The 25,005-nt window shown below is 38.1% G+C and overlaps 1 protein-coding gene across 7 annotated transcripts in view; it reads left to right on the top strand.

Annotated features, from left to right (window-relative positions):
* Positions 1–25,005, top strand: part of rap1gapb (RAP1 GTPase activating protein b) — a 106,885-nt gene that overhangs the window by 20,600 nt on the left and 61,280 nt on the right. For 3 of the 7 annotated variants that reach the window (XM_072381656.1, XM_072381654.1, XM_072381653.1), the window contains exon 1: positions 21,047–21,280. The exons of 1 other annotated variant lie outside the window; for it this stretch is intronic. In XM_072381656.1, coding sequence (XP_072237757.1) covers positions 21,237–21,280 — 44 coding nt within the window. In that variant the 5' untranslated portion in view covers positions 21,047–21,236. Of the gene's footprint in view, positions 1–7,000; positions 7,089–21,046; positions 21,281–25,005 lie in introns of those variants that run through there. 3 more of the 7 variants (XM_072381658.1, XM_072381655.1, XM_072381659.1) reach the window with 2 other exon arrangements.

Genomic DNA, 25,005 nt, shown 5'->3' with positions numbered 1-25,005 from the left:
AAGATGTTGAATCTGAAAAGGATTATTAACTGTGTTGCTTAGCTTCAACGTGCTTAGCATGCACCAAGCTTCTCTTGCAAAAATGTTCATCCACTAAACTGATTCTTAATTAAATCCCATCCATGCAAATCTCTTAATGCATACTGATTTTTTTTTTATCTTATGATTATGTTAAAAGATTTTTAGCTTCACAGTCTGAATGTTTCCGTAGTGCTTGATAAATAAGCAAGAAGTCTACAGTCAACTACAGCTGTTCAAAAATGCTACATAAGGTAGCCTCAAGAGACATGTCAAGAATAATCAAAGCATGAGCAGAACTCAGAGCTGCCTTTAGGTTCTGTCAAGAAAGAGTCCAGGGTCCAAAAGTCAAGAACGATCAGTGTATTCACATTTGTCAAGTCTACATATCAATAGAGATCTCACGTCCTACTATTTAGAATTATACTGCTGAAGAATAGTTTTAAAACTGAGTACAACTTCATGTGTGAATATGGAAATTCCATAAATTAATGTATTTTTTTGCTTTGATAACATTCCCAAGTTCATGTACATGTAATTGTTGTCTCACTTTGTCTGTAATATTATGTGACACAACTTGTGTGTCATACAAGGTCACACAAATAAATGCACTGTCAAAATCACTTGTTTATTTCTGTTACTGAATTTTGTGCAGCAGCAATGAACTGAGCTGAGCTGTGACATATTTTCAAGCTGCAGTTTGCAGCACGTACTGCAGCTGAGCGCCTCTATCTTTAAGTCACTGACTGTCAGCATGTCACTTCAAGTAAACAACAAAGCAGTCTGTATTGGTTACCTGTGTATTTTAGTATGAAATATTTATGAATAGGTCTATAATGTCAGCTCTGGTTACAGAGTAGAAATACTGTCTGGGATGTTAAGGCTGTTTTAAGAAAGATTTATTTGTATTCTTAGAGGTTTCACCATGGCAAAAAAATAAATAGATAGAAAAAAGATGGAAGAAACAGAACTGTGGAAAAGTAGTGAGCCCTCCGTAATTTCTCTATATTTAACTTCCAAGTAGCCAGGCTTTTTTTTTAACCTTTCAAAGTGGCCTTGATCAGTAGTTCTCCAGGCTTTCCGAAGGGCTTTCAAAGGTTTTCTTTGAGCATTTTGCTTTTTCACTCATTTTCAGTTGAGTTGTTGTGCCAATTTCAGAGGAATGTGTTTTGTTTGTTTGTTAACCCATTTAAGCATTAGAAAAAAACCTAACATAAGTAATGAGCCAGCGTCTACACATAACAGACAATTTAGCAATGAACCAATTTCAATTTTTTTATGCACTTTGTTATTAACAGCCCATTGCAAAGACTCGTAATTTGGTCATATTTCTAGTTTTATCCACGATAAGAGGTTGACAGGCATAGAATTTTTGCACCAGCAAAGTGATTCTGAAAAAGCCATTAGCCAATAACTTGGCACATGGTTCATGGTGTGCAGTGTGTCATTAAAAAGTGGAGTGGAGGACAGAAGAAAAATTGTCAGGCCTTAAAAAACAATCGACAGCAGATAAACAGTATCTCTCAGTGAAGTAGAAAATAATCCAACATTCAATGCTCAGTTGATCCATCTGCTGTTCACTGAAGCCTCATCAGAAATGGTCTCCATGGAAGGGTGGTTGTCAAGATGTCATTCTTAAGGAATAGAAACAGGGAGAAAAGGCTGAGCTATGCCAAATGACACAATAAGTGGACTAAAACTCAGTGACAACAGGTCGGATGGAGGGATGAATCCTCCACAGAGCCCGGACATCAACATTGTTGAAACAGTGTGGGATCATCTTGCCAGAACAAAGAAGAGCTTTGAAATGTCCATGAAGAAGCCTGGAGACCTATTCCTGAAGACTACTTAAAAAAATTCCAAGAAAGTTTGTCTGAGAGGGTTCAAGCTGTGCTGAAGGACAAAGGATTGGTTATACCAACAGACTTTCAAGGTTGTTAGAACTGTTCTTGCTATTTTTGGTATTGAGTGAAAGAAATGGGAGGTGGCTCAGGATTTTTGCAGAGTACTATACTTGAGGGGAGCATTATGTGAATCATGAGTGAAAGTAAAAGTGCTTGTGTCCATGATACACAAGCTCAACTAAGGCATTGGTGAAGGAAAGGTCACGCATAGAAATCATGTGGGAGGTGAGTTGTTGGAAAAGGACAACTGTTGACATGTGAATGAGAACAAAATACATCACAGAGTGTCATAATGATGCAGAGTTTGAATACAAAGCATAGAGGTACAACAACACAAACTGAATTTCATCAACACACTTTTACAGGCTACCTTTGGGGGGCTGGAATACAATCAAGTAAGGGCCAGTTGTGCTGTTTGTGCCACAGTTTGAGGGGGATGACTTCTATAAACAGAAGAGGAAATCCTAAACTGAAGCAACTAAAGAAACCTGCAGCTCTAAGAAGGGAAAAATAAAGAATGAATCAATGAGATAGTCCTAACTTGTTAAATTGAGTCATTGAATGTATTAGTTTCCCTACGTCCAAGGCTATAACAACCCTAGGGAAAACGTCTTCATCCAGAACAATAGGTGTCGCTACTGAGAAATTGACACTGGTACACTATAGGAATAGTCCTGGAGTTTCTGCACAAACTTAAATTCTCAGTTTCAACATACTTTTAAGCAGTATTCTATACACTTTTGCAATAATTGTTACTTTTGGGATTTAATGTGCTCTACAGAAGCCTACGACATGGCCCTGCTCGCACGTTTTTCTCTTCAGCTCTTCCTGTTTTTAAATGCACCGCTTGAGCAACATGCAACAGCTTACAAAGATCTGGAGGTGCTTGACTGGCTGAACAGACACCGAGGCACACATGTGTCAGGCATTGTGATGTTAGTTTGATGTTGAAATGTTGTTGTTAGAGAAGAAACTCACTTTTACATTTAATTTCAGCTGTGATGCTAAAACTGGTCAACATGTTCAATATGGATAGACTTGTTAGAGTTTTAGTATAATTTACACGCAGATACAATACAAATACTGGTAAATACAGGGCCCAGGCTGAAAAATCCCGTATTTTTCCCTTTAAGTTGATATCTTTTAATCCTTCTAAACAAGAAGTGTTTTTGTGTGATAAAGAAATTTGAAACTTTTTATCAAATGACATTCAAGTATTTTTGTTGACATTCTTTGAGCTTTTTCACGCTCAGTCGTGTGTTTTTGAGAGTCTGTCATCGAATACTACAATAAATTCAGTTATTTAGTAGTATTATTTCTCAGCACCATCCTATTTTTGAAAGTGTCTCTAACCTCTGCAGTCAGGAAACCAAGTGCTGTTAACCTTTGGGCAAGAAATGATGCAGTAAGGACTGGAAGGTATGATCAGCTCATAGCTTGAAATGACAGATGAGTCTGTTAAGGACAAGTTACATGTTCTGGACCTCATGTCTTTTTCCAAGTTGGCCTGGTTTCCTGTACTTTTCAAGTATTTTGGAATCTGAATTAGTGTGACTTAAGTTTCCCTGACTTATGGTCATTGCTGTATTATCACCTGCAGAATGGAAAACATTCTTTTTTATATCTGGGTTTAATAACACTGACTGCTGCCCTGGCAAAAGACAATGCTTCATCGTTTGAGAGTACCAGGTTTATCATCACCCACTGAAACAGCAGTTGACAGCTTCATCTTTGAATTACTCCTCCATATGTCTACTTTATCGTTTTTGGCAACTATGTTATCCTTTAAAAGATCCACAGAAAGGTTGAGTAATTATGGGCATGATATTAGCTGCTCAGTTGCCACAAGTTTATACATAGTTATAGTTTATATGCTGGCTCATTGCCAGTGTGTACTTCCTGGTGTAGCTTTCAAACAATTTCTGCCCAATTTCAGCCCCGTTCATTTCACTTGTTATCTTTAGCCCTCTGTCTAAATAACAGCTGGAAGCATTTGGGAGAAGGACTGGGATCAGTTTATGGAATGACTCTGGACAGTATTAGTTTGTTAGCCATTCACAGCATTCACAATTTTGTCTGTGCTGCATTACAATGTGAGTTATGTTAACCAGACAATCCAATAATACCCTCTGGTAGGAGGCTGCGGTCCATCAAGACCAAAACCTCTCTCCAAAAGAACAGTTTCTTCCTCTCTGCAGCTGGTCTCGTAAACCAGACCAGAGAGCCCCAACGACACTGACCCCCCACCACCCTCTACACATTACATTAATGTGTACTATCTCCTCCACGGACGGTCTACACAATACTTGTACATACTTTTTCCATTGTTTCACTTTCACTTTTACTTACTAATCTTATTTATTGTTTTTATTCAATTATCCGGAAAACAAAGCACCAGCACACCATAACAAATTCCTTGTATGTGTAAACCTACTCGGCAGTAAAACTGTTTCTGATTCTGATAATAATAATGAACTATAATAAGTACAGTTTTTAGAATGTTAGCTTGTTTTCTTCATTATTAGGCAAAAAATGCAGTGTGTATTATTAAATAGCAATTTATTAAGTATTTAGCAGACAGAAAATAGGAATCCACGGTTGACCTTTGTGTGCAAAAGCACTTTTAAGATATCTAAAAAGAAATGATAGTTTTGTAGTGCAAAACTTGACAAATCTTTAATCTAATGCTTTGGAATTAATTGCCTATAAGGGCCTTGTCGGATTGCTCTCCCTTTGCATTAGTTATTATGTTTCCCATTCAGCTCTCTCTGCAAAAACTGATGCAGCTGATTGCTTTTCTGCATCAAAATGGCATTTTTTGTGCACTCTTGTTACAAATTTGTATGGCTGTGTGAGTCAGCAAAAGCAGATTAGAAATGTTCCGACAAAATTAAACGTCTGTTCTGCTTTTATCTTGTTATTTCCATTGATTCTATCTAACCATTCACATAGACATGTTATTGTTTGTGCAGACAGATCAGCATTTAGGCAGACATCTTGCATACACAGATACACACACATTACCACATCGTATCTGCTTGCTCTGAATAAACAGTTTCTCTTCAGAAGATTTCATAACATTATTTATTATATTTACGTCTGTCAGTGATAACATGATTACACTGTGTAATTTTGATCACATTTAAAATCAAACACACAGAATCTGTCTGGACTTTTCGGTCTGGCTGAAAAGCAATTCTGAAAAAATCCATATAAAAATTCTTCACTTCAGATGTTTTTTTTTCTGACCAAAATGCAGCCATTGTGCTGATGAGAATAAACCTCCTCTTCCCCTCAGCTGATGCTTAATAAAGCCTAATAGTGGTGAATGGAATCAATCTGGTATTTTACAGTATAGCAGGCAGCCCACAGGGTCCTCCAAGACTCCTGATGGTTAAACTCATTACAGGCTCCAGTATTCAATCTTATGACTTCTATGGGGAATATTGTCTGCTCCAAAATATCACTTTTATCTCACTTTTTAATGGATTGCCATCTCTTAGTGCCTTCTCTATCAGCATGTTGCAGAGCCTTGCATCATCAGAAGCCTGACTGTGTGTAAAACAGAAAAAAACAGATAGTTATTTAGAAAACAGTTATTTTGAAAAGACTTATGCAGTAGTTTTCTTTTATATGGTGGGAAGATTAGCAGAATACATAGCATTTGAACACAACAATTCTCTAGCTTCTAAGAATAATTGGAATCTAAAGATTTAATTTGAGAAGATTTGAGAAGTGACCCACAGAGTCGGGACAAAGTTCTTCTACAGGACTCTGAAGGACGTACAGTATAATCCTTTTACCTTAAAGCCACGTTAAACACTGATTTTTGACTATCTCAGCAGAGGATCGTGTAAAACAAAACACATTGCCAAGCAACTAAAGGAACAGAAGCAATTGTAGAAATCTAACTGTTTGTGTTTGTATGCTGCTTATCACTTAGGCTGTACACTTTCTATATTATTGCACTGCTCTATCTGTTAATGAGGAAGTTTATATCTGAGTAGGTGATAGCATTGAGAATATGACGTGGATTAGCTGTAGGACAAAAGCACTAAAAGATAATTCAGTAATGAAACAAGGTACTAAATCAGAGTCACATACCAACAGACTGAACTACCTGGAGAGGATAAGAGGAAAGAGTTCACTGCATGGATGAGAGGTCATTATTGTTATTCAAGTTATGTTGCATGTAAATATATATCTACTGAGTGAGAAAATCTGAGTTTTTATATGTTTTTATAAAGTAGATTTGTTTTTAAGCTGTAAGAGAAATGAATAAATGGTTTCTTTTCATTGGCTTTTCTAGTCTAGTTAAGCACTCAAAGAGCTTTTACACTGCAGACCACAATCACCCATTCACACACTCTCATACAGCACTTCTCAGTCTACACAGTGATGCAGGCTATGCTATGCCTTTTCTCTATCACACATATTCACACACCAGTGGATATATCAGAGGGCTTACTGTCTTTTGCAGCAACACTCTGACAAGTGAAATTTGCAAATTGAACCGCCAATCTCCGACTGGCAGATGACTGAGCTACAGCAGACTGGCTTTTACCTGTTGGCAATGACTTGATTAGCTGTTTGTCAAAGTCCTTAAGTGGTTGATGAGGAAAAGAAGTCCGTACTTTTCGTGATACTCCCATTAGAGAGGAGGTTTGGAGAGGAAGGATGGGTCAGCAAAATACATTAGTGAGTGTCAGTTAGAAATGGGAAGTGTCATTTATTTATTTAAAGCATGGCCTTCTGCATCCTCACTGGCCTTGCAGTGGAAATGCAACAGTCTTTGGGTGGTGCATGGACTTATTTGTTCTAATTGGCTACACCAGTAAAGGTGTGCATAAATTATACCTGGTGTGGCTTGCATAGAGGTCACTGCTCCTGCTGTGTGTGGTATACTGCTGGGTTTTAATGATAAACCAAGTACTTTATTAACTGCTGTGTGATCAGTCTCCATTTTATGTCACAGACCAACAAACCAGGTCATAACAACTCCAATTACTCCTCTGTGTTCACCACATGTATATATTTGCATTCTAACCTTCTAATCATGATGCTTCCTTGACTTTCAGTGGCTCAACAGGAGTGCTACATCAGACAACAGCTGTGTACACACTGGAGTCCTTCGTTCCTGAATTCTAATTGGGTGGCCGTGGTTCAGTGAGTAGAGCGGTTGTCCTCCCCTCTGCAAATCAAAGTGTCTTTGAGCTAGACACATTGACCTTGATGTGCTCACTGGTATGTGATTGTTGAGAAAAAGTGCTGCTAATACAGAGTGAAAATACATTTTGAACAAGAGGCATGTATGAGTCAGTAAATGGGTGAGTGACAAAAACACATTATAAACACACTTTGTAGAAGAAGGTTAAAAGATGCTATTACAGTTTGGACCTTATACCATCAAATTCACACCATCATAATAATACATTAAAGGTAATTTGATGAACCATACTTATACAAATATCTATCAAGGGGTAGCTATAAATTCAACCAATCAGATAAAAAAACAGGATTAATTGATAAAATGAAACTGGGAGAAGAGAGAAACGTCTTTACTACAATTCAGTCGTGGTTGTTTTCACAATGGAGATAATTTATTATTTTTGGTTTGTTCTATCAACACTAACTAACACTTAATACACAATGGGAAAAAAGGCAGCCTTGGGAAATCTGACATACACAAAATATGATGGTCAGGGAGATAAATGTCATCTATAACAGTGACATTTCTGCCAAGAAGGTGTGAATTAAACCATTTCGGTGTTTCTTACAGCACTCAGTACCACTTCCAAGCTGAACAAGAAATTGCAACAGATGCTAACCTTTGGGATGCACGACACGTGTGATTGTATACTGCTTTAACACCAAGCACTCCACATTTCCATTGTATTAAAACATATCAGGCTCACTAAATTCAAGTGGGTGAAATTGATATTTTGTCCACTGATTGTATTATTTTAGTTTTGTTTTTTTTATTCAGGGACTCAAACAGGATACATTAGGTTACAAATTCAATTAAGTCTCACATTTCTCTCGGTTGTGACCTTGTGCTGCCCGTCATCAATCATACACAGAAAAGTTTTATAGGCTTACGTTTTTAGTCTGAAGGAGTGATAGGAGGGAGTTTTCATATCTGAGTGAAAAAAGTGGCCTAGACCTCTGATAGTCTGGATTTCTCTTTCTGTGTATTTTTCACCCATAAGTAAGTGAGTTGTAATGGAAGTGGAAGTGTAGTGTTGTTATTGTTAAAATTTGATAAAGATGCTTCCCTCTCCCACTTATTTGCTTGGTAAAATAAGATATGTATATATTCCATATGCAACTCAGTAGACTTCTTTTTCAATTTGTATGCATGCTATTTACTTGAACAAACACAGTGAGATCATCTGCAGTTATTTCCCTCCACCTGAAGCCATTTTCTTTATTTGCAGAATCAATGGAAATATATGTGATGCCATATTTCTGAAACTGAAAATCCCTTTGGAAATAAATCTAGATGCTTGTGAACCATATCACGGCAGTCCAGTGGCTGTCATAGAGAGGATTGTCACACTAAGTCATCACCTTGCAGGATCAATTCTTGCATTTCCCATTTGGAGTCTGGGGGCCTTCAAAGGGGTCAGGGCCAGCAGGGATTGGACATAAACTGCACAATCAGATTTGGTGAAATGCCATACAGGGAATAAAGATAAATAAAAGAGTGGCTTTGCTCTTTGATGTTGCAGTTTAGGACCACTGGTAAAGGACATCACAACGCTCCTGGAGACACTGTGTCACAAATCCTGTTTACCTTCAGCAAGACTGAAACTCAAGGAAGAGCTGTTTTTTTCCTTTTTCCTATGTACACATCAACATTTGTCTGAGGCATGTTTGTGAATGTGTACTATACGTTTGTGAGTGAAGCTTTTAAAGATTTACCGTAACTCTGACTGACTTTAAGATGTTTCATATGAACTGACTTGTGCCTGGAAAGCCTCTAGTGAACTAAGCTTTTTCTAATATGAATTAAATAAGATGGTATGGCCATGCCTTGAAGGACTTAAGTTCTTATGCAGTAAATAAGCTTCCAACTAAATTCTAAACGCCATTCCTTACAAAAACAGAACCAAGCAATTATCCTTTCTTGAGTGGCACTCTACATCAGTAGAGGGTATTCAGGAATAGTAACATAATCTGTAATGTTAAGATTGCATAAATGAAAAATGTTGAATTTGGAATATTCAGCTCTAATCACTTTTCTGGTAATTATGACACATAACGTGTATTATCCAGTACTGGGATCTTGGCTAGATATTGTTAAATAACATTGAGTGGGTTTTAAAATGGTTTTCACGCACAATATGACTTTACAATAACGGTCAAATGAATCCCTATTAGAGTGTTTTATTGCTGCTGTCAACAGTACTGCAGACAGCATCCACCGTAAAGGACAGTCGTCTTTACCTCCTGAGAAAAAACTGCTGCTGATATTTTACTGTCTGTTGTGTCTAGTGTTCTCTTTTATGCTGGACTCTCTGGTGTCAGTGGCAGAGAGACGGACCCTGGAGAAAACTCTGTCCATCCTGGACAACACACTACACCCACTCCACCAAACTCTGATGAGACAGAGGAGCATGTTCAGCTGCAGGCTGCTCTCCTTGAGCTGCTCCACAAACAGACTAAAAAACTCCTTTGTCCCCCTGGCCATAAGACTGTATAACTCTTCACTGGGTGGCCAGGGAGGATCATGATTAAACCCACTTATATTATACACTTATATCCTACTGTATTTTGTTACTAACTGAGTTTTTGTTTGCTGTTGATACTAAACTGCCTTCGGGCATCTATGTAGCCGCTGAATACTTGGAATTTCCCTAGAGATTAATACAGTATCTATCTATCTATCTATCTATCTATCTATCTATCTATCTATCTATCTATCTATCTATCTATCTATCTATCTATCTATCTATCTATCTATCTATCTATCTATCTATCTATCTATCTATCTATCTATCTATCTATCTATCTATCTATCTATCTATCTATCTATCTATCTATCTATCTATCTATCTATCTATCTATCTATCTATCTATCTCAGCTCTCAGCACCGAGAAACATCTGACTACAAATGCACAATACAGTTTCTTGTCCAGTGTTGCTGGGAGACAGCAACATCCTCATTCTCAGCAGCTCAGTATGAGCTGGCATTTTATCAAGTAGGATGATCACCGTCTACACATCTGTTTCAAATACAAATATAAAAAGTCCAAAATTTCTTGTTACTTTTTTCATTCAAATCTCACACTGTATCTCTTGAAAAAGATAACAAGGTTGGGTGCTCATGAAGCTCAACTGGAAGAGCTAGCATAGCATCTTTAAAGGGTGAGTTGTTACCCTTGCTGTATGTTACCACTTTCATGATCAACATATTTTCTTGATGCTAGAAAGACAAAGTTGCATTAACCAGACTAGACTTTTAAAATACTTGTAAACAGCTTAGACCTATTGAAACTGTATAAAAGCTTCAATATCTTCCCAAAAGTGGACTAGCACATGCAGATAATGATGTTGAGATTCAAATTTCTCCGATGTTTAGGCTAAATGTCCCTAGATGCTCTGCATATGCACAAAAGTTCCATATTTTTGTAAAAATAATATTGCATAAGTGTGGACACTATTTCCCTGCGCCTGCTGCACCCACGGCTGCAGGAGTGGAACCAACTCACTTTTACTTTTATGAACACACGTGGAACAACCTTAGTGCCTCCCATGAAGACACTGAAAATTACTGTGTTAACCTTGTGCTTAGTTTATTCACAACTACATTAAATACAGGCTGAAAAAGATAGCAATTTGTCATTTCAGGAACACACTGGGGGGTACTGTGGGTTTCAGTATCTTGCCCAAACAAAATCAGCTCTTCTGTTATTTAAAGATGACCACCGATCCAAAAGATACCCCAAAATATTTATGAAAAAAAGCACCCAAAAAACAAATGTAAATTTCCAAAGGTGGTGTAGGTCCCTCATATAGTGCAGTGTGTTGAGGAAGTGTGCCAGGGTGTAGATGAATAATAAATTGCTGTAACTCTTTCACAGTGCAAATTCTTGATGATTAATTGATTTATCATCTGCCATTAAGTATTTCCAGCACAAGATGATATAATCCAGTAACTTTCTTTTTCCCCTTGGTCTGACACACAACCCAACATCCAAAGATCCAATATTTATGATAACATGTAGAAAATCTCCACATTAGAATTGTTATTATTCTTATATATTGACAAGTTAATGACAAAAATGATGCCATATGTGTATGGATGCTAAACAGCAGGGTGAGGAAAGGTGCTCTGTGCATCATCGGTTTGTGAGTATTGTAGTAAGATGCACTTGAAATTACTGTTACATTTTCTATCTTTATGAAAAATGTGTATATATATAGAATAAAGGACATAAAGCATTTTCATCTACACTCACTATTCATGGCACTTAGCCATAATAATATAGTTTGGCATTTTCTCTGCCAAGCTCTCTCGATATTTAAATGTCATATTGGAAACTGACAGTCCCGGTTTTCTATTCATTTCCCACAGACTTGTTAAAGTGCAACCATGTTCATCTGGAAAAGTTTCTCTCTTTCTCAGCTGATGCTTGAATGTTAAAGACTTTTCATCTAATGACACACTACGAGAAGAAGTGGAAGCTCATGTGTTGTTGTTCAAGGTGGACAGACCCTTAGGTCTCAGTGAATGATTATTTTAATATGGCAACAAGATGTGAAAAATCTCTCTGTGCTTCTTCTCAGTCTGTTTCAAAGCCTCTGATGTGGATGAATCAAAGTCGAACTCTGAGTATCTGTCTGCAGAGTCATTAATACAAGGATGTGGCCCACAGGCAGGCTCCGTTCCCTTTAGACTGTAGTTTTTACATAAAAAGTCATTTCGGTTCCTCTCACCCTTTGCTTCCCACTGTTTATCTCTCTTTTATTTGCTCTAATGGCTCCTTGTCTTGGTTTTCACCCCGAGGATGAGTTGTGGGGGGTTTTCAGCAAAATGGTGTGTGTAAATTGTTGTGTAGTGCCCTTGCTCTTTATAAGAGCAAAATTCAAAGAATCTCCTACTCTTATGGTGCAATCTGTAACTTCATATTTCATCTTTGTCTCCTCTCCAGCACACTGCTAATGACTGTAAATATGGTATATACAGAGAGTAGAAAATAAAGGCGACTTGGTCCATGCTTTATATATCAACACCTCTGATGCCTACCCCCACAAACACTTACATTCTCTTTTTTCCCATCCCTTTCTTTTCTCTACAAGGGTAAAACATCCCTCTGTTGTCATTGCCTAAAGAGGAGTAGTGGAATTCTGCAGGGGCTGGATGATGCTAGACAAGAATAGTCTCCTGAGTTCCTGCTGAAAGCCATCTCTTTTTGAAGAACTAGTTATACAATGCCAGTGTCCTCGATAATCTCGCCTTTGCAATTTGTTGTAGGGAGAAAGAATAAAATTTTCTGCATTTGGATACGAAACAGTGTCTGCTTCTACAGTGCAGGTTTTTCCTAAATTATCTAGACTTACCAGTAACATCTTCTTAACCAGAAATGCAATAATGGACGACAGTGTAAAGATAAAAGGAAATTAAATCTGCTTTGCAATACTGTGTTTGTGAACTGGTGCGTCTCCTACTGCTGCCCTTGTCTCTCTGCTGAGTGTAGTCTCTGTTGTGTTAAAGGCAGTGGAGTCTTTCTGCTTTAAAGTTAAGGTTGTCTGTGTCAAACAAGGCTCTCAAAGAGCCCCTGAGGCATTCAGCAACTTGAGAGGGGGAAAAGTAGTTCCCCTGGCTAACAGCGAGGGGTAGTGTTGCTCTAAGACAACTTTTTTTTTGTCTTTTACTTTGTTGTTTATTTCCCTGTTTCCATTTTTACATGTGACCCCGACTTACAGTGTTGATTATTCAGCTTCATGGGGTGTTGTGTTATGTGTTACGTAATATATATATATTTGCATACACACACACACATATATAATAGATCATTTTAAAAAGAGAAAAACATTTGCTGGCTGTTGGTTGATGGCTTTCACAATACAATTGTTGAATCCTTGAAGTCTAATTTACCACATTTTTTATGATGTTGATATGACTCTGAAAAAAAAAACTAAGAGGGGTTTTAAAGTAAAGAAAAGTTATTTTTTCCCCTTGCTGGAATTTTGAAAATAAAGAAGTGAAAACATTCTGAGTATTTCAGGCCACAGAGGTGGAGTGTTGTCCTTGCAATGTTGTCAGGGGTGTAGTTAGGCCCACAGATGGTAAATATTTAATGTTTCTGTGTCCTGCTTTGCTGTTCCCATTGGGGAGGAACTGTGCCATAACTATGTAATAGCTCTGTAACCCTTTAGGCTTATAGCATAAGAGCTTTTGCTCCAGTTAAAGGTTTGAAAAGTCATGCCTGGAGAGAATGTAGATGTTTCGGATGGCTACTCTATTGAAGAATGTGTTTGTTCTTGACATGGACAGTCTGTTGTGTAGTGTATGAAGGGATTGTTCCAACATCTCAGCTCAAAGTCAAATAGTTCATCAGCGATTTGAAATGACATTTTTCTACAGACAACTATGTTCTACAGAAAATTAGCCCAACTGTCTTGTCATTATTCATTCAACAGAGAAACAGTTGCACATCTAGATAATTTGATATTCATGTTAGTCATTCAACAATAATGGCTTTCCCTCCATAACCAAAAGTGTGGACAGGATGCTTTTAGAAACATTCCAAGATTTCTACATTTTGTATTGTCTCATAGAATTAACATTAACTAAACATAATGTATGTTTCTATGTATGATTCTTCACAATTGCAAAGCAGTCAGAAGTCTCTGGACTGCTCTGTAAAACAGAATAACAGGGTTTCCCAAGCTGGGTCCCTCACACTAAAGAGGGTGCCAAAGATCACAGGTGGCGCATGAGGTTTTAATTCCACAGAGGTTGTTTGATTTCATTTGCACAGATACAAAATCATTATACATTTGCTGAATAATCAAATATCTGTGTGAACATTATAGACATTGTACATTGATTGTGTGTTTTATGGAACCGCAGGACAAAATGATTCTTAAAAGAGCCCATCTGCAACTCTGTACCATCAGCTGACGAGTGTGCTTTCTATTGAAATGGCATACTTCACAGAAACAATTGGACTCTACAATGAGGCAAATGAATGGATGCAGGTTCCTGAATTAAACATCTTGCAGTGTCAAGATGCTCTTTGTGTGCAAACTAGAGTACAGAGTTAGAATTAGTTCAAACAGAGTTACAACAATATCCATTACAGATTAAACAGTTTTTGCACCCATTTACTCAGCAGGTTAACATTCTGCGGGTGGAAATTAATTCTTATTTTACCAGTGTTGATGGGTGCTCATCGAATTAATTAAGGGTGTTGGACATTCACATTTCTAGCCTCAAAGAGAATACCTTGGCTGTGATACTCAGCTTGTTCACCCCCAAAGTAATTCAGTGCCAAATATATACTAGGACAATGTGTCCCAGAAGTTTTGCTTTGTCAGATGACACTCTGCTGCACCCAGATCAGCCAAACACAAAGTTTCACATTATTTTCCCATTCAGCACTACACATATATTACAGCAGCCTCCAGCACTGCTAGGGGGAGGGGGGATGTGACAGGCTTTCAGAAATATCACACCTGACATCTGACATTTCATCCCAGGCCAAAGGCTACTCGAGTTCAAGGTTGTTGTTAGTTTTAAGTTAGATAAAAATTTAGCATATTTTTCTGGAATGGAGTGCCAATCAAGCTTTGAGATTTTTCTTTTGGCGTGCGTGTGTTGGTGAGTTTTCCCAAAGCCTCTTCGGCCTTTTCTACTTCCTCTCCCTTTCCAGAATCTATGCTTTTATATATAACTCTCACCTGCAAATGACTAGGCTTATGAGTTATTAGTACATGGTTGGCGTTAATGTACAGGGTTTGATCGACATGTTGTAAAATACATGGTAAGACAGTCAGTTTACTAGTCACAGATTGATATTCCATCATGTACGCTGTCTGACAGAGAACAGCAGCATAGGGATACGTTCCCATTTGACAATCTACAGTGACAAAATTGGGTCTCGCAGATAATTTCCTTTGACCTTATGGTTTTGTTTTCTTTGTGACAAAAGACACTTTTGTTCTGACACTGTGGAACATTGTGAGTTGATTGATGAGAAAACATGTGCACTAAGAGTTTTAAGCACAAAATGTTGAAAACTCAAAAGAGTCTGAAAACTTTTCATGAGCGCTGTATGTGTCATTCCCAAAGCCCACAGCCATAAAGGTTTAGGGTTAGTTAATACTGACATGTCAATACAATACACTATACTACTGCTGTAAATGTACATTCTAATCTAGCTAATTGGCATTGTTTAGTTCAAAGCACCACACTGCCAAAGTACAGCCTTGCAGAGGTGCTAACAGGGCAGCAGACAGTCGAGTTTGAGACTAAACCACTGCATGTACCTTTTGCCTCTAGCCATAATGCTTCCAATGAACTTCCCATGCCGTATTTATAGCAACTCACAATTCCTTTGGCTATCTGGGTTTTTATAACAGAAAAAACTATCCAACTGATTTTCAAATAATAGTTTGTGCCCTGCAATAAGAAAGCATTACCTCATGATGTCCAGTTTAATCTATTCAAATACATTTCACATCTTGATTAGAATAGAGGCAATTGATGGTGCCTGCACAGTCTCTAAGGCTAAACAGTGTAGTTGTCTTGTTTATTGTACTTTTGCTTAGGAGATGATTTATTAATTAAGTATTTATCTACTGGTGCAACAACAATGCGTCAGGGTCGATTGAACCCATCTTACTGAGGGCAGCGTCTCATTACTGTTCCCTGAAATCATTCCCTCCACCCGTTGCCCATCAAGTCCTCAATGTCAAGGCTGACCTGCTTTAGAAGAACATTTCACTGAGCCTGCCTTTTCCTGAATACCAGAGACATAGACTAATTAAACCAAACTGCCCTTTGCCTTCACCTGCCTCAAGAAGACCACTCTGGGTAAATAGCTTTTTTTTTTATTGTTCTTTTCTGTTTCCACATCCTCGTAAAGGACATCTTTTGAGTGGCATGAGGGTAAAATAATAGTGAAAAGAACTAATGAAATGACTTTACTTTACAGACAATACCAAGTCTGTCAACAGAAGTTTGGCTCTGAAAGATTGTACTGTTACAGACTTGACATGTAAGTAGCCATCTCAGTAAATTAATCGGAGAAGGCTGACTCTGAGAGAGTAGACGTCATTTGTTTGGATTTTCCTTTCAAGACATGCCTGTTGTATGTGCTTCAAAAAGCACAATACATCTCAGTCAGATCAAACACAATATGTGACAACTCTGTATAAGAAACATATGCAAAGGAAAAAAACAACAAGTTAATTGTGTAAGTGGCAAGCTGTCCTAATGCTCCTAATCTGAAACAAACAGTCCTGAGTGGCTGAACGTTTCTGTTTCAAGGTGATATGAAATGGTGGCTGCATTCAGACTACATCAGCCCTGAGATCATCACCCAAATATATCATGTATATTCCTTTATTGCAAGTTGCAGTTTTTGGTGACCTCAAACCAGCTATATGTCTATTTTCACAACAAGTTATTGATTGTTTTTATTTGACAGACAGAATCGTCAGATTTTATGCACCAGTTTGGGGCAATCAGTGTCAATATCATTCCATAAACGGAACTGAGAGACCTTGGTGGCACATTCCTGCATTCTTCTACCATCTGATTTGATTTATTGCCCACGTCTGGCCAGAGTCCAGTCAGACTTAATAGAATCACAAAAGGTCGACTCGGGAATCATTGGGGCACCCAGGCATTTGCAGCATGTGTATAGGGGGGTGATAGCACAGTGAGTGTTCTTGAACGTGACAAGGCAGGGAAAGTGTATAAATGGCTCCTTCATAGAAGAAAACATATTAACACAGGGAAACAGTGTATAAAACAGGCAGTCGTGAAGACGGCCAACAGCAGGAAGAAGAAATGAAAGGAGAGAAGAGCAGAGGAGAGGACGTGAGAGAAATAGATGTGAAACAGAGAGGAAAGCAAACGAAAGGGAACAAGAAGGAATAGATATCACAGGAGATGAGATTATTCTGTCTTGTCTGACCAGGGGTGTTGCCACACATAGAACTCTACCGGGGCACAGCCCTCCCCCCCATTGCTCAAGTCAAATCTTTTCATGGTTAAGGCCCACTTTGAGCATGCTAAGCCCAACTTTTACTGTTACTCCAACTGGAACTGAAAAAAAAAACAACTTGTAAAAGTAAAAAATATAGGCTAGAGATATCAAAAAGACGAACAATCCTTAGAATGTATCGTCAATAGAAAAAGAGCGTATTCCACACACATTATGAACACTGATAACATAGCTTTCCTCAATAATAACTCATTAAAAATTGGGACAATCTCACCCCATTATGCACCAACAAAGTGTGTGGCCATCTCAGTGCACCGAATGACCATTCACAGCTGCTGCTGCTATTAGAATTAGTTTTATGTTTCTGTCCACCTTCTAACGTGGTTTCTGCTGACTACCTCCTGCTCTTTTTCCTTCTCTTCTTCTATGCCCTTTCTCCATCTGTGTACTTCCAACCATAAGAAAACCTCACTTTGGTAACTTCACTTTGGACTTACTCTCACCTGGACTTTGGGGTTTTCTTTATGAAAAAGAAAACAAAGTGCCCATCTATTAAGAAACAGACATTTCTAAAGTGTGAAGGTTTGATCCATTACTTTATCTCACTCTCCATTTGCTACATTAAATATACAGTGGGATGCATGGGTGTTGCACAACACCAGCAGGAGAAGAGAGTGTGTGAAAGAAAGTATTCTCCATTTAAAAAGTTTATCAACGATGTCTGAAGAAAACCTTATTAAAACAGCTGTCATGCAACATTAATTGACTTTATGAATTATAAGACGACTTAAAATATCTAAATATCTATCTCTTTCTTATGTTCTGTTCTTCACAATATATATGTTGATATGTTTGTGTTTGTGTTGTGTTAATGAACACATCTTAATTCCTGGAATTCCTGGCATCTTAATTCCTCCACGTTTTCACCCTTATTGGCTCCAAGTACAGAGAAACATAACATTCCTGAATGCCAAGGAAACAATGACTCACCAACAGGTTTACATTCACATACCAGTTTACCTACAGACCAAACAGATCCACGGAAGACACAGTAGCCACAGCACTTTGCTTTGCTTGGTCCCATCTTGAGCAGCTAGGTAGCTACACGCAGCTACTCTTTGTGGACTACAACTCCGCATTCAATACCATCCTGCCCAACAGACTGGTGACTAAACTGGTGCCTAACTGACCGGTTGTAGAGTGTGAGAATAGGTCCCCATATTTTCTCATCCCTCAGACTCAGCACCGGCTCCCCTCTGGGCTGTGTGCTGAGCCCCCTACTCTACATCCTCTACACCCACGACTGCATCCCGGTCCACTTCAGCAACAGCATAATGAAATTTGCCGATGACACAACTGTGGTGGGGCTCAATACTGGGAAGATGAGTCCACACACCAGGATGAGGTGGTCTTAAAAAACACCAAGACTAAGGAGCTGATAATATACTTCAGAAGGACGAAAACAGACATCCAATCCCTGTTCATCAGCAGGAACTGCAAGGAATTCCTGTTTCTAGTGGTCCACATTCAGAATGTACTGTCCTGGAGCATTGAAAGCCTTAACCATTATCAGGAAGGCCCAGCAGAGACTACTCTTCCTGAAAGTGCTCAGGAACAACCACTTCCCATAGTCTCCTGTTGCTCCATAGAGAGCATACTAATTTACTGTCTGTGTGTGTGGTTTTCCAGCTGCACAGCAGTAGACAGGAAAGCACTCCAGAGGGTCGTCACTACAGCCCAGAGGGTCATCAGCTGCCTTCTCCCCTCCCTAGAGGATCAGTACCACTCCCGCAGTGTCAGAAAAGCTCAAAACATTCTCAGGGACCGATCTCACAATGGACACTTTCAGGACATTTAGAGCAAGAACAAACAAGAACAAACAGAAAGAGTTTTTGTACCACTGTTGTGAGAGCATTAAACAATGCATAATTTCACTTACTGCTATATCATCTGCTGCAATATGTGTGTTTGAATGGTCACAATGAAGCTTGTTAATAATTTACTTTGTTGGAGGTTTTAGATGTACTTTTTTATTGTTTTGCACCAAGGACTGCATTTTAATTTCGTCATTTACTCAATTAATAGCCATTTACAGATGTCCCAGGGGTGTAGAGTGGGCGACAGTGCTAACCGGCTGTTCAGCAATTCCAACAGGTTTTCGTTATTATTGTTGTTTGTCTACATGCTCGGCTCTTCCTCACTTCCTCAGTGATTATGAATAAGAGACAATAATACTTTTGAATGTAGTTAAACTGAAGAGTGAACTCTTATTACTCTAATGGAAGGAGATTGTTCTTCCCTTATAGTTTTAATGCTTTGTTATATTGCCTGTTACAAACTGCATCTCTCTCTGTCTAAAACGTTCCTGATACATGTTTCAAGCTGCGTGCCATGTGCCGACACATTGGAGTGCTATGTACATACTGTGGTCTTGCATAAATGATGTGCACTCTGCTGCAAACAGTGTGCAGTGCCCAGACCCCTGTACAGAGTGGAGTTGACCTGCAACTGTTCTTTTCTCAGTTAAAGTATCTCTTATTTTTATCTCATTAAAACTTTCAAGTGAGATTTTATCGAGGCACAGCTGATAATTTCTGGGGCAAATGCCCAAATAAAAAGTGTGTAGCAACACTGATGTGCTTCACTATCAGCAGACTTGCTTTGCAAGTAGACTGAAAAAGATGTGCAGTTCCCATATAGCCTGAGGCAACACCGTCATGCACATGAAGGCAGTCAGAAAAGCAATGAAACCGGGAAAGTGCAGGCATGAGAGTAAAATCCAAAAACAGTCTAAAACACGATCAGGCGATAACAGCTAAACTGGGAACACCAGGGGTGGCAAACTTAATAACAAGTGTTATAAACACAGAAAAGAGGAGAATATACTTAATGCAGTAAAAGCTAATCAAATTACAGAATACAGGAGTGGAAACTGATTGAGCTCAAGTAGAAAAACTAGGGGCAGGAAGCAAATCTGAATAGGATGCACAGGGCAAAAAATATTTAATTATGTTGCATGTGTACAACCCTAATTCTAAAAAAGCTGTAACACTGTAAAATACAAATAATAACACAATGCTTTTGCAAATATCATAAACCCATATATTACTCAAAGAAGAACATAGAAAACATATCAAACGTTTAAAGTGAGACTATTTGCTATCATGAATGAGATGGTAGCAACAAAAAAGTTGGGAAGAGGGCAAGAAAAGGCTACAAAAGTAAGCAAAACTAAAAAAATATAACAGGTGGAGGAACATGTTAGGTTACCACTAATTAGCCACTAATTAGGTTAACTGGCAACAGGTCAGTAACCTGGGTATAAAAAGAGCACATAGAGAAGCAGTTACTTAGAAGTAAAAGAAGGAAAGATGGGTAGACATTCAGCAATCTGCAAAAAAACTGCAGAGAGAGAGAGATAGATAGTGTATATATGTGTAGTTTTTCCATCCATCCATTTTCTATACCCCACTTAATCCATCGGTCGGGTCATGGCGGGAGGCTGAAGCCTATCCCAGTGGTCATCGGGCGAGAGGCGGGGTACACCCTGGACAGGTCGCCATTCCATCACAGATGTGTCAGACAGAGAAATCATGTCCTCTCCTTAACCTTCAAGCGCATTGTCAGGTATACATGCCCATCTACCTATTTCCCAAAAGAGCCATTCATGGACAAAGAGCACTTGTGATTCACATCAGGAGAATTGCTTGATAGAGCTGAACAGCAGGTGAAAGATATCTATTAATGCCTATTTTAGACTGGTTGGAAATGTAGGTGTCTGTAACCTCTTCCTGGCGGAAATGAAAAAGAAAACGAATCAGAACGAATCTGAGAAATGATGTTTGTTTCCTGGATAACAGGCTAACAAAACAGACAGACACACCTTTCTCTTAATCTGGCAGAGATAAGAGCTACTTAAAGAGCACAGAGGAGACTCAAAGAGGGAGGGCTGGCATGTGTACACACATCAGAGAAAAGCGCACTCTCAAAAAGGGCTGAAACAAGGAGGGAGGGGAAAGTTAGAGGTATTGAAAACGAAGAGAAACAAACAGGTATGACTGTCCTTCTGTTGGGAACTGTGTTGATATCCTGTTCACCCCTGGAAAACCTCATCAGTTATTCAGCAGGATGCCTCAAAGGAAAAGGAGTTTCACATTTGGAGCTTATGGGGGGTAAGATTAATCTGTCTCAATTTCAATTGATTTTTCCATTTGCCATGTTTGCCATTTGTTCTACAATGATACAGTCGTGTGACTCAGCAGTGAACCTATTGCATCTGGCTGCCAACCCAGGAGAAGTGAAAGGTGTAAGACTCCTCAGGGAGGTGTACTGCACCTGCTCAGCAACTGCAGAATTAGAGAACAAGGTCACTGGATCCTACTAATTTACAGCTTTAACCATTAGTGGCGAAAGGCCTCGGAAATGTTTAACTAATTAGATCATCTTAAAAATGAGAAAAGCCTTAAAGGAAGTAGTGGCAGAGATAGTTTGCATTGCTAACCAGTATGATAGTGAATTGTTAGTCAGCTTTTTTTTGTATCAGTCTGGCATTCATAGTGTTGCAGTGTGTTAGTAAAATATCATTTGGTTATGAGCTGTCCACCATAAAATTTGTGAAATTACTTTTACCACTACTGAGTTCTACCAAGAGAGCACTCATGAGACTCAATTTGGCACTTCTGTAGTAGAATTCAGGTTGAAAGTCCTGAAATTCCACAGGCAGACAGAGCCAACCAAAAGAACAGTGGCCACCTTGTACTGAGATGTGCAATGGCACTCCAATAGTACAAAACCAAAAGAGTACTGTGGAAAATGCACTCTTCACTGTGATCTTAACTGCCTCTTTCTAAAATGTGTATGGATATGTAAACTAGGTGAACTGATAGATCAGCTGAGATAATTGAAGTTGTTCAGTTATATTATAAATGGATTTTTTTATAAGTCTTTACAGTTTTCTTTCACTCCAGGACATTCTGCAGTACTGGGACCTAATGAGCTTTTAATGTTTATTGGCTATTACAGGAGGTAGTGGTGTCTTTGCCTAATTGGAAGAGCTTGTTTCCCAGTGGCCAGCATTTTAGTGATCTGTCTGCAAATCTCTAATTGAAGTGTTTTGCCCTCAACAAGTCCTTCGCCTGAAAGGATGGTATAAGTTGTCTTTTTGTGTGTGCGTGGCATGGGCCACGGTGTGACGTAGTAGTTACAGTTAATAACATGAAAACACTTTGAAACATTGTTGCCACTTCCTAGTTTGGTTAGACAATAACATTACTTGGTTAACGATACAGAAAAAGAATACATTATGGTTAGATCTAAACTACATTTTTTTACAGTGTTACAGTCATCCTCATGGACTCCAGTTTGCTTGTTGACATGTAGAAGAAGCACATTGCTGGCTTTTGAAAATAACATCAGTTGGGTTTGTGTAGAAACCCCCCCAGTGAGATCACTGTCAAATTGGCTGCTATGCATAGTATGGATTGTAGTTTTCTTTTCTCGATTTTTCTCTATCTTGATTTAAGACCTAAAAATTGGTATCTTAACTTAAGTTGCACAAAAGGTGGGTTTTGATGTAAAATGTAAATAAAATCAGATCAATTTGACAAATTGTACTGCTTTAATTTCAATTTAATTTGATTTAAAGGAACACAGATACAAATTTAATGAATTAAAAAAATTTCAACTCAGAAATGAGACAAATGATCATAAAATATGTGATGGATTCAAATGCAGTCACTCAGCTGGAATAAAAGTTGAAACTGAACTTTATGAGCAAAAGTTTTCAAAAAAAGTTTCTAAAGAAGTTTCTGGTTCAAGCAGTTTTTTTCAGAAGGATGGGCAAAATATTGAAGGCAGATAGGGAAACGGACTGGATTCCTGGAGAACATAAAGGGAATTGTATTAAGATGGAATGAAGGGAAGCAAAAAAAAAAGAATAAAACACAACTGAGAGCACAGCATGAGACAAACAATGATACAGCGAGTGAGAAGATGTGCTGCAGGTGTGTAGACTTGCCTAGAAGAAGGCAGACCTAAAACAAAAGCAGGAAACCACAAGAAAAACAGGAGAGAGACATTTTTCTTTAAAAAATGCATAAAAACCTTAACTCAGACTTCATTTTCATAACAAAAATGATAAATACGTGAACATCTTCCTGCAACAAATGGTTATTTTGAACTTGATCTGTAAGACAACATTCTTGCTTATTGTGTACAATGTTTCATGTTCTCTCCTTTCTTTTTGTAACACTCAGATGATTTTGTTGTCATTGTTTTAACTCTTTCACATAATGTTGATGCCATCAAACTCGAAATGAGCATATTTATATACACGTTTTTTAACATTTAATGTTGTCTTTGCTCCATTTTCTTTTAAATATGGGATTAAACTGATATGGAAGTCAATGTATTCTGTTTTTATTCACGTTTAAATGCAGTGTCTGAACCTTTTTGGAAGGAGGATTAAAGGTGCTTTGACATTGTCAAATGAGACCATTAGCCAATGAATCAAAGATCTTTTGCTAAAACACATTGGTTGAGTAACACTGTTTTTTTACACACACAGAAAACATTCAGTGTTCTTTCACTTTTCTCCAAATGTTCACAGCCATCTAAGATTCTCCAGTGACATAGCTGCTCCTGTAATGTGTAAACCAGCTTTGTCTCTGGATCATTTAAAGCAAGCAGCTGTCTGAGATGAATTATCGTGTTTGTTTTGAGAAAATAAATTAGCTTTCCACCTCTCTTTTTAATGTGTTGTGAATTTAGTTTGCCTGCAGTATCCAAGAAAATGTGTTTCTACTTTTAAAAGCCTTGTTGTTGAAAAAGATTTCCTGAGGGGAAATCAATGCATAATGAATAACAGGGAAAGGATTCTCAAATTGAAATGGATTGAGTCCAGACTTACAGCATCACATAACCATTCTACATTTGTTTCAAGACCTGTCCTCAAAGGTGTTATTTTGTGGCTGGGTAATTTCCACATACAATTTAATGGCAATTACTAGAGAATAAAGCTCGGCTGTTTCCCTAAAGAGTTTGTAAGCAACTAAAAATAAAAAAATGGATGTGCTTAAAAAAACCAAAACAAACTGGAAATTGCTTTTTCTGCCTTATAACCCTTTCGAGTTGTATGCAAATTAAGAGAGGAAATTATGTGGAGAAGTAAAGAGGATTTAAAAACAATTCTAGATGAAAGAATGGCTTATAAGCTATTTTCAAAACGTATGAGGAGACTTCATAAATATGTTCTTTTTATTCAAACCATAGTGAAAAGCAAACTTATATTTAGTGGAGGACGGGATTTTAAAAGTAAGATTTAGAGAAAGCTAGTAAATATGCTGGTGAAGCTTAAAATGACAGCTGGCTGGTTTTCTGAAGACAAATGGAAACTGTTCAGTCGTGTGAAAGATTATGGGATTGTGGACATGTCCCACTACTCTGTTATAGTTACCCTTGCCGGTATTTTATCTACCTGATGATGGTGTTGAGGAGGAGGATGATGTAATCATGCAGCCAGTAGCTTTTTTTCCCTGACATTTTTGCTGTATTTGTATTCTGTATTTATTGCACTGCTTCATCTGACAGAATCTGTTTCTGCTGAAAAAAATCTGACTTCTTTTTTTAAGTATTTCTCAAATATGTAAGTTAAATATTTATGACCGAGTAACTTCAAAGTCAAGAAAACAGAGGATTAACAGTGTCAGTGCTTCAAAGTTTCTCTTACATGTGGTCTTATGATGTAAAGCCACCTGCCAGGTTGAATGTGAAGTTATATTTAGAGAGGGTGGTGATGGAAGGGGTGATATTTCTGTTGAGACCAGAAAAAATGTGGAACATGAGGAAGATGCAGGAAGTCGATTTGAGAGTTAGAGTCAGAAGCAAAGGCCGAGCAGAC

This window comes from Leuresthes tenuis, unplaced genomic scaffold (genome assembly GCF_036924035.1).
Source record: "Leuresthes tenuis unplaced genomic scaffold, fLeuTen1.0.hap1 SCAF_3, whole genome shotgun sequence".
NCBI classification, from domain to species: Eukaryota; Metazoa; Chordata; class Actinopteri; order Atheriniformes; family Atherinopsidae; genus Leuresthes; species Leuresthes tenuis.
This window is presented reverse-complemented; position numbering and strand designations above follow the sequence as displayed.